General features: G+C 39.6%; 1 protein-coding gene across 2 annotated transcripts in view; it reads left to right on the top strand.

Moving 5' to 3' along the window:
• The first annotated feature begins 846 nt into the window (after positions 1-846).
• astn2 (astrotactin 2) overlaps positions 847-15,525 on the top strand; it is a 240,246-nt gene continuing 225,567 nt past the window's right edge. Inside the window, exon 1 of one of the 2 annotated variants that reach the window (XM_027282013.1) lies at positions 847-1,551. In XM_027282013.1, the coding sequence (XP_027137814.1) occupies positions 1,092-1,551 (460 nt within the window). In that variant the 5' untranslated portion in view covers positions 847-1,091. The remainder of the gene's footprint in view (positions 1,552-15,525) is intronic. The other variant, XM_027282012.1, reaches the window with a different exon arrangement.

Raw genomic sequence — 15,525 nt, 5'->3', positions numbered from 1 at the left:
AATACCACTCTGTGAAAATATTCCACTAAACCAAAAAGTATCATCAACAAAACCTACTTAAAGTAAGTAAGTACAAGTCCTTATACTGCAGGAAAATGATTTCTATTTATATAATAGTGTTTTACTATTATATTTGAGATTAATATTACTTCTGCATTAATATGTTGCATTTTACTGCTGATGTTTACAGCTATGCTCATTTGAACTATCAGACATACTGCTGGGTAATTTAATCTACAGCAATGCATCACGGTGTATAAAATCATGTTTGTAGCATTGTTGTCCTTTGAAATATCATCACAAAAAAAAAAGTTAATGAGCTTGTTTTCAGCTTTGTGACAAAGCATTTTTCAGCTTCCAGCTCAAAGACTGTTTTGAAACAGTTTATTCAGAAGTGAAATGATTTGCTCAGCCCATGAACGAACACTTAATTCTTTTTCACAGTCAAAATGAACAAATCGACAGAGTGGAGATATTATTCAGTGGACGGGGAGGATAAAACTGTAATGTGAAAAATAACTAAAGATATCAGACATATGAAGTAGACTAGTTAACAGATACTAGTTAATAGACTAGTTAATTGATACAGTATCACCAGCAATAAAGTTGCATAAATTGAAATTACTCAAGTAAGGTACCTTAAATGTGTACTTGTACTGTAAGTGTACTCCAAGACTGGTGTATTAATTTACTTACTTGTAAATATAACAGTCCAAGTCCTACCTCAATCACTGATTTCAGTTTGTTTTAAAGGTTTTAAAGGTAAAAGCTTCTGAACTTTTTTTCAGATTCTTCATTATAATCAAAAGGTCTTGTAACTTTTATTCTAACACATAAAGGCTGAAAAGCCTACATAATGGCTGCCACGCTGACTCCACCTCATATATGTCTTTTAAAGGACACGTGCTTGTGTTAAAGTGATTTGTTATCCCCGCAGATGGATGCGTGGAGCCGGGAGATGTCATTCTCAGTACACCTGTGCTGCCGCCTCCTGGACGGACGCGACTCCTTTGCAGCGACTGTACTATAAGTGAACGGACAGCTTATGAGCCCCACTCAAAGCGAGAGAACCACACGCGAGGAGCGGGAGGATGGCGAGGATATTACTGCTGCACGTCCGCGTCCTTCTCGTGGGGCTCTTTTTATTAACACAAACCCGGACGGTCCGAGCGAACAGAGGGGCGGCATCGCCCGACGAGGAGAGGGACAAAGAGAGCGACGCGGAGACGCCATGTGAGGTGAAAACCGTCACCGTCTCTACCCTGCCCGTACTCCGGGAGAACGAGTTCAGCTTCACCGGCGGAGCCTCGGGGAACGTGGTCGGAGGAGGAGGAGGGGGTGCTGGTGCTGCTGCTGCTGCCGCCGCTGCTGGAGCAGGTGGTGGTGGTGGTGGTGGTGTTGGTGGAGGAGGAACTGGAGGAGGAACCGGAGGAGGAGGATCAGGAGGAGGGGGGGAATCCCGACTTCTGTTATTCGTTAGAACCGACCTACCTGGGCGAATTTCCGTAATGGATGATCTTGACAACACAGCTCTCCCTTACTTCACACTCGGTAAGAAACTGCTTTGGTACTGTACTCCACGGTGATAACCAGCCAGATGCGCATTTGTGCGCATTTGTGCGCATAGGAACCATGGACACTGGTGTTTTCAAACATTCCCAAATGTTGAAGCACCTGTCCTGTCTCCATTACATTGTTTGGGATCAACTGTAATAATTAAGCCAGCATGTGCAACCAATAATCCAGGAAAAAAATGATATCATTTGTGTCCCCTTCATTTGAAATCTTCTTAAAGCTTCTGTCCAACACAAACCACCACTCACATTTAGGTGACACTCTTATTTCCTCCTCTCTCCTTCCTTCCTCTTCCTTTCGTACTCCCTCTTTCCGTCTGGCTTTCCCATTTTTGTGGTTAAACATGATTATGACTTTGAAATTTCACGCATACCCCCCAAAGTACGCTGCCCCAATCAAGGAATGCAATTTGGCCCTGCAAATATGCATGAAATTGCTATTTTTATTCTCACTTGAGCTCATAATTCGGAGCACACACACACACACACACATTCCTGGTGGTTTAAGTTTAACTGGATAGGGTTAGAGTTTGTAACATTTGACCATGTCGGGTTTAAAAGGGGGAACCTGCACACAACACACACCCTTTTTGTGTTTAGTCACAGATAACTGCGTGAGCTGATCTCTGACAGGTCATCTGAAGTTCCTCGGTTAAAGACACTGGTTTTAAAGTGGTCGCGTGGGAGAAGCAGCACTGATTGGAAAATCATAGAGGACAATAATAGCGGGGGGGATGTATTTCCTACCTTACCACACAAGATATTTGCTTCATAAGAGGAGCAGACGGGAACTTGCTTACCTTTTTTGCTTTCGCCATGTTTTTTCACTTCTGTCACAGTGTCATGTGAAAGATGGATGTTCTCATACTTACCCGTTCTGATGTGTGAAGCGAGCAAACTGTTTTTTTTTATGACTGTGTAGATGTGCGGGGAGCGGTGTGGCACACAGTAATGTCTGTTAAATGCAATAAGCCACACACGGTGGATCATAATTGCAGAATGCTGTATGTTTCCCACCTCCCAATCTGTTCAGGGAAACTGTACTGGCAGTATGATAGAAAACGTGTTACGTGGCAAACACCAAGATGCAAGACTCTGTGGAGGTCAGTGATGTGGGTACTGAGAGAATCCACGTCTCATTACTACAGTTTTTTCGGACTGTGGGTTTGCTATCTTCTTCTTTTTTTTTTTTTTTTTTTTTTTTTTTTTTTTTTTTTTTTTTTTTTTTGTCCATCTTCCTTTGGTCTCAGTTTCATTCTCAGTATGAAGAGTGCCGACTAAACTGGCTGCGCGAAGCAAAGGCGGGCAGGCAGGCTCAGGGCTGGAGCATTAGGCTAGTAAATCACTTTCTATTCTCATTAAGGACAGCCGTTGACTGGTGAGAAAGGCCTCTCTGTCCTCCCAGTCAGCCAACTAGCAAATTTGCTGCTTCACCCTTCCAGTGCATGACTGCATGCTGCGGAGGGGGGGAGTAAGGAAAAAAAAAAAAAGTGCTTTTAATAGTTTAAATGCGAACATGTTTGCCCGCGCCGTTGACAAGATTGGGAAAATAATGACTATGAAGTAGTTGAATCCATGATAAATTGTAAATTTCTCATTATACAACTGAAATAAATTAAAGCACCAATAAGATTTTATTTTTAAATAACGTCTTCTACTAATATATATATATATTTTTTAGATTTAAGCTGCAATAAGTGTGATACTCAAAAAAGAACAAAATACCTTTTTTTTTTTTTTTTTTTTTTTTTTTTTTTGAGACAAGCTGGTATTGTAAGACACTCTCTGGGTATGTGTCATGACACGGCCACGAACCGAAAGCAAATGTCGACGTGAAAACTTGTATAATTGTGTTAAGATCCTGACAGCAGCCCAAGACAGAAGGAGACATTTTGACTCACCTGTGTTTCCCTTCAGTATTCACCACCATAATGCATTCGGTCATGTTTGACAGCTTTTTCTCCTGATGGATGTATTAATGGCAGAGTCCTGCTTGTGAGATGAAATGTTGCTTCCGACGTCATGCAATATACACACCGTTGTTGATTTAGCGGAACAAAATGAGCAAATTGAATTACATAGACAGTGGATTTTTATTATCAGGGAGTGCGTTTGTGGCATTAATATTCTACCTTATCATTTTCTCCCTCCTATTAAAATTGCGAATTCAGACGCTCCAGGATGCTACTAAAGCTTAAGCCTTGCCAAATACACAGCCACACACACGCACACACACACACGCACACACACACATATTATGTGAGCTCAAGCAGGGGCATTTTTTATTTATTCCTTTTTTTTCCATTTTATGGTTTAATACCCACTAAACATTATATAGGACTGTATAGTGTGCAGACTTTGTTGGACTGAGGCTACCAGCCACCGACACTGTATTCTGTGTGTTTAATGTCTGTTGTTCTGAAGCTTTCGGAAAGCTGTTGACATCAGTGCTTGCCACACAACAATAACCGCACAGAGAATGCTACCTCCAGTAATGTAATCTGAACTAAAGAACAGAAAATAGTTGCAAATAATGCAAACAACTCATGGTAAACAATTTTAAATCCTGTGTAAGTGGAATTTCTCACTGGTTCAGAGAATAAATACCTGAGACACACTTTTTTTTTTCCTCTTGGTGAAAGACATTTTGACCTCTTATTCCTAAAATAATATAATTGGCTGTTTTATTTTAGGAACACATTAACGGACCCCCTTTTTTTTCATGTGCGCTCACTCACGCACTTCACTGACGTGTAAAGGAGCAAATCTCACGTGTTACATTACACCACATTCACTTTCGCTTACATTTTTTTTTTTTTGCAAATTGCACCACCGAGATCTCCTTATTAGGCATCCAACCAGATAATGAGCAGAGCCTTGCGCCTGTTTCTTCAATACTGTCAGATGTCCAATTGTTTTGTCGAACCAACGTCAGAGGTTAGTGAAGGAGGGGCGGGGGGGGGGGACAGAAAGTCCCCTTCCCCACTGTGGCCTGCCTGCTCAGCCTTGATTTATTACCTCAAGTGTCATGGAGGATAGATGAGCAGAAAGGGCAGTGCAGAGGAAATGTACAGGGCTCCTTCCCCTTCCCCCTTTCTTGTTTTGCCTTTATCATCTCTTTCCATATGTGTTTAAAAGCAGGAAATCAGTGAGTGAAATCAATGTATTTAATAGGCACACAGCCTTTGGTGCTTGTGGTACCTTTGGTGAAATGATGTGCATTAGATTTGCCGATATGTTTTTGTATTTTGTGTGGGTGCATTTTATCGTCTGGGGAGGGGGGCAGGGTTTGCAGCCACCTTCGATCTACGTGTTGAACTTTCCACCTTCTCTCTCTTGCCTACATATTCTACTGTTGCGCCATCATTTCACTTTAAAAATTGAGTGTTCATTTTTAATGCGGTTTTAGTTGTGCAATGTGCAAAATATGTTGGTAATGCAAGAGAGGGAGTTCCTGTGCTGCTACGTTTTGTGACCCAGGATCATTTTCTTTGCTCATGTTCAAGCGATGCTGTGGGACCAGGTGGAAATCAATACATTTAGCAACATGGCGGACTCGGTAAACACCTCTTTAGTTCACCTTTTATGAAAACCTTCACGGGTGATTCAAACGTCTTGCTGTCCTTTATCACCTCTTTATCATATTGGACTGCAGCTTTACACATACACTCATTTTCCATCACTTCTTAGTCTTTTTCTTTTCTTTTTTCACACATCTTATCAAACCCAGTCATGTCAACCAGCCTTTTCCTCCCTCTCCATCTCTCCCGCTCTCTGCCTTGCTGTATCTCTCTGAGCTAGGAGTTACAGCAGACCTTGCTTGCTTAGAGATTGGAGATTAAAAGCAACAGTAGTAAAGTGAAAAAAAAAAAAAAGAACGCCTGCACTGGAGCGCTCTGTTCCCTGTGGGCACAGTACATGTACACACTGCACTACATCTCAATCTTTTGTCAGGAGGTTGAGCTTAGCACCGCAGGACAAGAAATGAAGAAGGGGGGGAAAGGTCAAGAGGAGAGATGGTGGTTATTACATGTGTGGAGCTGAGATGGATGGATGGATGTGTGAGTTTCCATGATGAATTTAAAAAATGTAGCACCTAATTTAGTAACATTTTGAATGGAGTGTGGTTAGGAATACTATAAACAAGCTCATCCATCCGATATACAGAGAGTGTTAAGAGACCATAGAGAATAGGATCCACGGTGGAGCATTCATAGGCCATCAAATGGTCTATTTATCATCTTTTGACCTGCTATAATAGACCTATAGCAGGCTGACATTTTTTAGGATGAATGCTCTACTACAGGCTGTCAAATTTGTAGTGTGAATTTTGTCCCTAACTACACTCTGTGCATGTATTGCCACAGTCATTTCCTTTGGTTTGTTTGTACACAGCAAAATAGCAGGTTTCTGATAGAAAAGAAACTCATTTGTTTATTGCTCGGTATTCCGACTGTGTAGCCAAATTAACCATTACCTGTTATCAGTCAGAAATATATCATATATCCGGTTGGATGCAGCATTACATGATTTATTTATTTAAGTTCATGTTGTGTCTGCTTCCAACATAATTTATCATCATTGGCTGTGAATGTAATTACAGTTGGAACCAGAAGTTTACATACACTGTATAAAAAGACATATGCTTTTTTTCTCACTGTCTGACATGAAATCAGACAATCACTTTTCCTGTTTTAGGTCCGTTAGGATTACAAAAATTATTTCTATTTGCTAAATGCCAGAATAATGAGTGAAGGATTTTTTTAAAGACAATTTTTGAATTTTTTATTACTTTCTTCAAAGTCAGAAGTTTACATACATTTCATTAGTATTTGGTACCATTGCCTTTAAACTGTATGACTTGGGACTAACGTTTTGGATATCCATCCACAAGCTTCTCACAATAGTTGGCAGGAATTTTGGCCCATTCCTCCTGACAGAACTGGTGTAACTGAGCCAGGTTTGTAGGCCGCCTTGCTCTCACATGCCTTTTCAGCTCTGCCCATACATTTTCAATAGGATTGAGATCAGGGCTTTGTGATGGCCACTGCAAAACATTGACTTTGCTATCTTTAAGCCACTTTGTAACCAGTTTAGCAGTATGCTTCGGGTCATTGTCCATTTGGAAGACCCATTTGTGCCCAAGCTTTAACTTCCTGGCTGATGTCTTGAGATGTTGCTTCAGTATTTCCACATACTGTTCTTTCCTCATGATGCCATCTATTTTGTGAAGTGCACCAGTCCCTCCTGCAGCAAAACAACCCCACAACATGATGCTGCCACCCCCGTATTTCACAGTTGGGATGGTGCTCTCAGGCTTGCAAGCTTCCCCCTTTTTCCTCCAAACGTAACGATGATCATTATAGCCAAACAGTTTGATTTTAGTTTCATCAGACCACAGGACATGTCTCCAAAAATTAAGGTCTTTGTCCCTGTGTGCAAACTGTAATCTGGCTTTTTATGTTTCTTTTGGAATAATGGGTTCTTCCTGGCAGAGTGGCCTTTCAGCCCATGTCGGTAAAGTACTCGTTTCACTGTGGATAATGACACACTCTTGCCAGCTTCAGCCAACATCTTCACAAGGTCTTTTGCTTTTGTTCTTGGGTTGATATGCACATTTCGGACCATGGTGTTTATGCTTGCGTATAATTGTTTGAACAGATGAACGTGGCACCTTCAGGCATCTGGAAATTGCACCCAAGGATGAACCAGACTTGTGCAAGTCCACAGTTCTCTTCCTGATATCTTGGCTGATTTCTTTTGACTTTCCCATGATGTTACACAAAGAAGCGTTGTGTTTCAGGTGTGCCTTAAAATACATTCACAGGCATGTCTCTAATTAACTCAAATGTTGTCAATAAACCTATCAGAAGCTTCCAAAGATATGACATCATCATCTGGGCTTTCCCAAATTGTTTAAATGCATAGTAATCTCAGTGTATGTAAACTTCTGACTTCGAAGAAAGTAATAAAAAATTGTCTAAAAAATCCTTCTCTCATTATTGTGGCATTTATTTAAAGAATATGTGTCTTTTCATACAGTGTATGTAAACTTCTGGTTTCAACTGTTTATAATATGTGCAATATGCATACACATGCTATTCAGTTCTTATCTTTCACTTTAAATGATTTTGATGATAGTCGAGACACCACTGCTTCCCATGGCTTGCACTTACATGTGTTAAAGATTGATGACTCTGGTGTTAAAAGCAGCCACAGATATTTTTGATTGTATAAAAGTGTGGCAGCTCTGACATTTCACCACAAAATGTGTGAGAAAGGGGAAAAAAACAGTGTCTCAATAAGGTGCTGGGTTAGAATGAGGCACTAAAACAAATTTGTCGAGCTCTAAAGTCTAAATAAATAAATAAAAAATTCACAGTCAGGTGTTAAAGTGACTGTGAACGTGCAAATTCACATAATATTTATACTCATCACTGATTTTTCTATGGAAGCATTTATTTGTTTTTCTTCCAGTCTGTTGACATGTAGTGAAATCCCGTGCCCTCATTGTTCTTTCCATTAACAGATTTAAAGATATCAGATATCAGTGTTCATATCATATAACAGCTGATTAAGAAGCACTTCCACACCCACTGACGGCTTACTCTGGGAGTGGAAGTCAGGCTTGTGCACACAGTTTTACAATCACTAAACATTTAGTTTGAGTTGACTTTAGAAGTTTGATGTACGGAGTGCATGCACGTATTCTGCCTTTTGTACATCTGCAGATTTCTTTTGCACCTGCATGGATTTGTATGCGTCTTGCTCCCGCTGTCATAATAAGCATACTGGTATTTGCTTACATCGCCATGTTTGATTGTAGTCTGACTACTCTAAATGTTTCTTTTGTTTGTGGTGCGAGTACTACAGAGAGACACGCGGCGTTCTTATGCAAGGGGGAAAAAACCAAACAAACAACAGATTGTGAGGTTGTGTCATCTCACCTCATGGGGAAAGTCATTTGACAGGCAGAGAGTGACAAATCATGGCCATTTAGCTTAATGGTTACAGGCCTAAGTGATGGCATTAAAAAAAAGGATGAATGACTTGTGGTCAGTGACCCGTGCTGGTTGCTCTGTTTAGCAGGAACTGTATTTAATGCAAATTTTTCTTACCAGTGTCTTAGTTTTTGTCTTGTGGCAGTGGTGGACAGCTTTGATCTTCAGATAATCATTTGATCATTACCATTGCTGAGAGGCGCATTGTAGTTATCTTTGACGGACTGAACAAAGAAGTTTATGTAAATAGCTGTAATGAATGCAGAAGCTCGGTCTTTCTGGTCGTCTTTTCCTCTGATTTATGCAAAGCAACAACAAGCACAACCCCCCCCCCCCCCTTTTTTTTTTTTATTAATTGGCAGAGAAGATCAAAGATAATGTCGGCAAATGAGGGCATACAACAGCTTTTTTCTTTTGTTTGGATTTGTTCTTGTTTGTCAGATATTGCGTGTTTTGAAATAAAACAGCCAAGATGCAACCTTTTTGAGGTGATTTACTGAAACAGCATAAATATTAATAATAAAAAAAAACAAAAAACAGGTAGATCCTGATAAAATGTTTACCCTTTCTAGTACATAAACATGAGGCGCAGCTCTGTTTACTTATGTATAAACAAATTAGATTGTCATCTTATACACAATTGCAATCTGTAATGTAATTTTTGAAGCTCAATAAAATCTGATGTGTAGAAACCTGAACGTGCCGCTTGGAGAATACTTATACATATGTGTTGTACAGCTACTGTTACCGACCTGACAGTCGTTCCAGGCATTAGCATTTTAAAACGGGACCCTCCACTATGCTCCTGAAAGCTTTCATAGGTTCAGTGACAAGCACAGGGACTCTCACAAGGACTATCATGTCTCTTTTCATGTAAACCGAAACCAGTGGCCCGCATTTATTTAGACATTGGCATGAAAAAATGAAGGCAACCTAAACATTTCAGCTCGTGTCATGCCATGCGCCTGTAAGCGTTTTATTGTGACATCTTGATGGATTTCGACTGAGCTATTTTCACAGTGCTGCCATATGACATAAGTCAACAACATATAATCAACTTTATCCTTATGATTTTCATCGCAAGTATGTTTTAACATTGTTTTATGTGGGTGTACCCTCTGTAAGTCCAAGACAACTTATCTTGATATGTAAAGCAGAGCTGGTATCAAAGAACAGGCTGGATTGTGTATCTAACAAAGAGCATCTAGCAAGTAGATTCCCAAAAGATTCATAAACTTACTGTTTGTATACTGTAGAGGGACTTACTAGTCTGTGCACTGAATGCATAATGTGACACTGATTTATAAAAGCAATTCCATTTAGTTGCTCTTTTTGCTCCTTGGGCTCCTCTGGTGTGTCCCCCACCACATAATAGACGGCCCCCTGTGACAAAAATGTGTGTAATGTATTTGCTCTCTTAGTGAAATACTTTTTTTTATAATGTGAACCAGACATATGGGGCACAGGGAGTTTGGGTGAAATCCATCAACTTGAACAAAACATCTTTAACCAAGCATGATATCTAGACAAGTTGAATATTTTAGATTCAAATCAAAGTTCAAACTTGCATACAGATCGCTGAGGTCATCATCTAGGGACAGTAAAGACCTCAGTACTGCAAGAGGAACACACATAAATCTCTGTTTTCAATGTTGTTACGGCCGCAACCGTTTCGCCCTGGCGCATATGTGTGTGTGGTGTCTCTTCTTTATGTAAATTCAGGTCTGCGGTTGCTGGTGAGGGGTTGGAGGCGCCGATCTCCAAGCCGAGGGGATTGGGATTGGCTGCGAGATTCTCTGCATCCTCTGCCGACCAATCCACGGGGCCCAAAAGGGCATTTAAACAGCAGCCGCCAGAGCATCGTGGCAGCTTGATTTTGTATTATGGCTATGAGCTCGCCTCGTTTTGTTCTACAAAAATCGTGTTTGGAAACTGTTAAAATCGGTGAGGATTTCTCCTGGGACTGGGCAGGGATTAGTTTAGACATTTAGTGACTGATTGCACTCAAGAGTATTTTTATGTTAGACCCATTAGTTCAGGATTGCTGTTTTGGATGCGTGTTTTGTTATTTAGTGTTAGATTTAGATAGTGAGGTTTTTCTTTCTCGTTTTGGTTTTCTAGTTAGATATTATAGGCTTTGTTAGAGTTCTCCTTTTGTTATACTTGTTTGTTCGTTTAACAGCACTCACTCGCCCTTAGTTCCCTTTTGCCTCACCTCCTTTTGTTTAAAAAACCATCTGAACTTTCATTTAATAAAATACTTTTGTTTATTAACCTTAAAATCAATCTGGTTTTATGTTACTGCTTTTCATACCCTGAGATATGGTTGTAACAAATGTACAAAAGACAGGAAATAGAAGGGAATTGGATAGACTTGGATAAAGACAGCATTGAATCCAACTTTGAAAAAGGTGAAATCAATGTTTTCACCAGGTTTCTAAACAGATTAACACACTTTGCCTTCTCTACCAGTCATCTGAATTTAACAGAAATCTACTTGAACAAAATTTTCATTTTTTTTTTCTCCAAAAGATGAATAAACTCCATTCCTATTATTCCTGCTGTTTGATTTGATCGGTTTTGTTAAGTTCATGGAGAGTCCAGCCGCCTGAGTTGAATATGTTTTTTTTTTGTCCACTGCTTCTATCAGAATGTGATATTTCTTTTCTTCTGGCATTTCACTGCTAAAGTTGGGCAGATCGATGCTTATATGTGTACCGTCCTGACGTTTAATTTTGAGAATCGAACCTCACCTAAAATTATTGATACCAAGTGTTTTGTGTAAAAACAAATAGCTTTCATTAAATAGAATGGAAGTAAGTTTGTATTTGGGGCTAAAATTGAAAAAGACATTCACACAGACACATTTACAGACAGAGAAACCAATCAGACATTGACTCGCTGTTATCCTGAATGAAGAATTGGGGATTATTGAATTTATTATTGAATTTTCACTTGATTAGTATTTGATTAGCTGGGAGCTTTGACATAATGTTGGCTCCTTAATTCCTTTGTGTCTGCTTTTACACAGTTCCCCTTCATGTACACAGGTAGACATACAAAGAAAAGCCCCCACTAACAAGTTGCTGAACACCTTTAGCTTGTTCTGTGTGAAAAGTCTGTTTTAATGCATGAGGATTCTGACTGAACAAAATTACATGAATGAACACAATAGTGGAGTAGCCCTGACTGTCTGAACTAAATGAAACATGAGTACAGAAAAGAACTCTGAGAGTAATTTATGGAAAGAAACGTTTGTTCCTTGAGGCGCTGTGTGTGTTTGTCTGTGTGTGCTCACATTTGGATTCCTGCTTGGAAGCTGCAGTGTTGCTCAAAGTTGTGTAGTCCCCACGTGAGAGCTATCAGGGTGCTCGAGAGCAGGTTGGAATTTCTTTTTGCCTGGGCAGCGCTCTTACTTGTGTGTGCAAGTTCTAACTTATCTTGGGAGAGTTGTAATGAAAATGCTGCATCGCAACCTGCTGATACTCGAGCCAGTCGGATGCAGACTGCTCTGTGCCAACGCTCTGTGTGACACACAAGAAAAGCAGCTTTTGACAAAAAGCAGTGCTGCTTACAACTTTCAGAGTCCTCGATAGGGCTGCTTTAAAAAAATATATATGGATATGCTAACTTTTTAGCCATTTTCTGCCATTCCCATGCATAATTAATTTAGTGGAAATCAAAGAATCAGTCAGTCATCAGTATAAGCAATTTATTTTCAAAGTCCCTTTTCTCTGTGGCATTCACTTCTTGCCAATAACAGAAATGGCAACAAAGACAAATTCAATCTGTCTGAATTAAAAGAAAAAGAAAACAGTGCATTGCCAAAAATAGGCTGTGAAGTGTTTTACTCCATTCAGCAACTTCATTTCTCCCCCTTCCCACTTTTACCAATGTTTTTTATGTTAAACTATCATAGTTTTTTCCAATTATAAATTATTCCTATGGGTGAGTGATTTTGTTGTCACAAAGCTTCCTGTTCGCTAAAGGAAATTGAATTGCTTGGGTGGGTCCATCAAATTGCAATCTGCAAAACACTAAAACACTACTCACTCTGCCATACTTAAGACTGTGGAGGAATACTATGGAAGCCAACATCAAACTGTCAGTGAAATTGTATGGTTTACCCAGAACCTGGTTCAGGTTAGTCTTCCAGATCATAGGCAGGAAAAAAAAAGCCCATTTTCACTCAGTTTGGGCCTGACTTGGTCTATATCCCTCTTGTCCTTGCTTCTTTTATTCAACCTCTATATTGTTCACTAACCTTTACTTTTATTGCTTTTATTCTGAACTACTGTTTTTCTTCTGCTAGCAGAAGACTGTGCTCAGGATTCAATGCCATGTTCTTGTAAACGGTTCCAACAAATGTGTTTTTCGTAGACATATTTCTTCGGTTAGTTGAGACTATTTAACTACATTATTTTTATGTGTGTGTGTGTGTGTGTGTGTGTGTGTGTGTGTGTGTACAGTTAAATGGTCTCGACTAACCTAGTTAATGGAATTATTAAAATCACATAATGGTCTTATTTTGCAAACATGACAAGCACTGTGTGTGTGTTTCAAAGAGGAAAAGGAGAATCATTGTTCATATAAGCTGGCCACAATGATGTTTAAGACCCATAAAATTTGATTCCCACCAGAATTTGCTCTGCACCTTGGAAACATGCCAGCTCTGCACAGCTCACTACCGTCATATCCCCACGGTTCCTACAAAAGATTTTAAACCTTTTATCTATGCTGGTGTGTTTGTACCTATTTGCATTCGCTCCAAGCTGTACAATCTCTGAGATTTCCTTTCAGATAAAAAATGTGCACCATTAATCTCCCCAGGACTGATGGTTTCCCTCCCACATTTTTTTTTCATGCTCCATCATGCACATCTGTCCAAGTTCCTGGTGGAGTTTGCTTTATCTGCACAGAGACACATGTTTTTAAGTCTTCTTTTTCCAGTTGTCGGTCTGGATAATATCAGCCCATTGATTCCAAACAAAACATAGACATTTTCTTCACTCTGTGTAGTAAGATGTAACCAAAAGCTGTGTATGACCTCAGGTAGTGTAGGTGGTAGATAATGGTGGCGTTGTACAGGTTTCACAAAGGACCTTTTCTGAAAGCCACAAAGAGAATCATACATACAATTAACAATTGTTTCGTTCGCTGGGGTGCCGATAATTACGTATGTTTCCATGTTATTATTATCAAACTCCACACTTTATATTTCCTATTTTAGAATAAGTCAGATGTAATCTTTCCTTTCATACACCATCAGTAAAACTGAATAGGGGTGTTTTCAGAACAGCTCTTCTGATAAGCCTTAGGGGAAAATGGGCATTTGGCCTCACACATTGTATGCGTATCCAGAGGAAGCTCATTGGTATGTCATGGCTGTATCTGCCTTGCCTCCATATAGAGGCACAGCACGCAGTGCTTTTTTTTTTCCAGGTATTTTGTCTGGCTCTGGATTAGCTCTGATCTAACAGCAATTACCCTTGGAAGTGTAACACAGCATAGCATGCTCTCTTGAGGTCACCGGTAGGTGATGCGTCTTCGGACTGGTTAAGAGCATTGTCAAGGTGAGCAATGGGTACGGTGGGATTTGTAGCTTTTTATTTTGTGGTTGTTTATGTATAGGCTCTCCACATGTATTTAAGGGATTGTTCATCATTGTCATTTTGGTGCGAGAAGTCGACTGTTTGGAGAGCTGTACAAAATGAAAGCTGATTTGATTAAGACTCTACACTAATACGATTTAAGTAAGGCAATCATGCATAGACCCAATGGTGATAAAACAAGTGTTGGTGGCTTTTACACAAATAAGCATGTAGACATATCCTCCTCCCATCTGTTTCACAGGATTATACATTCAGAGTGAGAACGAGAAACACATGGAGCATGCCTGTTTTTAATGTTAATGTCATCTCTCATCTCATGTCTATCACACAGGAGGTAAAAAGGGAGAAACAGTGAGGACTGTAGCAGGGACATCATGATAGCTGCAGTCCAAAGGAAGAAAGATATTTGTGGAGTTGTCCTCTAGAGGAAGGCTTCCAACATGTATGTTCTGGTTCTCAGGGGGGAGAAAAAACAAGGAAGCTTTTCTGTTTTTCTCTATCGTCCACATTGAGGAACAGATGTCTAATAGCAATAGAGTTACTGGAGTGCGTAGCAAACAGATAACATTTGTAGATATTACATGACAAATGCATATTTGTTCATGAAAAAGTAAAGTTACAACTAGGAAAATACTGCTACTAACGTTTTTAAAAGAAAAAAAGAAACTACATATTAATCAGTAATGAAAACCATCATTAGTTTCAGTCTTTGTCCCTTAATAAACCAAAGACTTCCATTTTCCTTTTTTATTAAAAAAAGTGTTGTGGGGTGATGCCGTGTGATTGCAGGCCCCTTTTCTCTGCGTGTACGAGATCCCCAAAGGCAGCAACATATCTGTGTGTGATAGTCAGGACTGATTTGGTTCTGATACCCTCTGCCAGAGGGTAAAGATGATCTACTGATTTTACGTTTGTCATTGGTGTATACTTTATTTCTGCTTCAGGGTTAGAAATCACAACTCCGAAGACAACCTTTCTTGACAGTTGGAGTTAAATGGAGCACTTATTTTTTACGTGTTTGAACTTATTTATAACATCAATTTTCCAGTCCATTTCAAAACTACTCTTCCATGTTAATTCTGAACTTAATATTCCATTGTGTTTTTGGCTTCACCGTAAAATAATACAGGAAACAATACAGAACAAAGACAAGGACAAGATGCAGGCACACAGTATTAACACACAACATTTTCATTTTCACTGTATTTATCCATTTCAAACATGTACATGTCCTAATGCATTTGGCAAGAAAGACTTAATTGTCTATAGCACCAGAGTTATTTAAGGTAAGCTAAATGAAAGACATATTTTGTCAGTGTTTGTTTAGCATAGCAATAT

The sequence above is a fragment of the Larimichthys crocea genome, chromosome IX (assembly GCF_000972845.2).
Source record: "Larimichthys crocea isolate SSNF chromosome IX, L_crocea_2.0, whole genome shotgun sequence".
NCBI classification, from domain to species: Eukaryota; Metazoa; Chordata; class Actinopteri; family Sciaenidae; genus Larimichthys; species Larimichthys crocea.
This window is presented reverse-complemented; position numbering and strand designations above follow the sequence as displayed.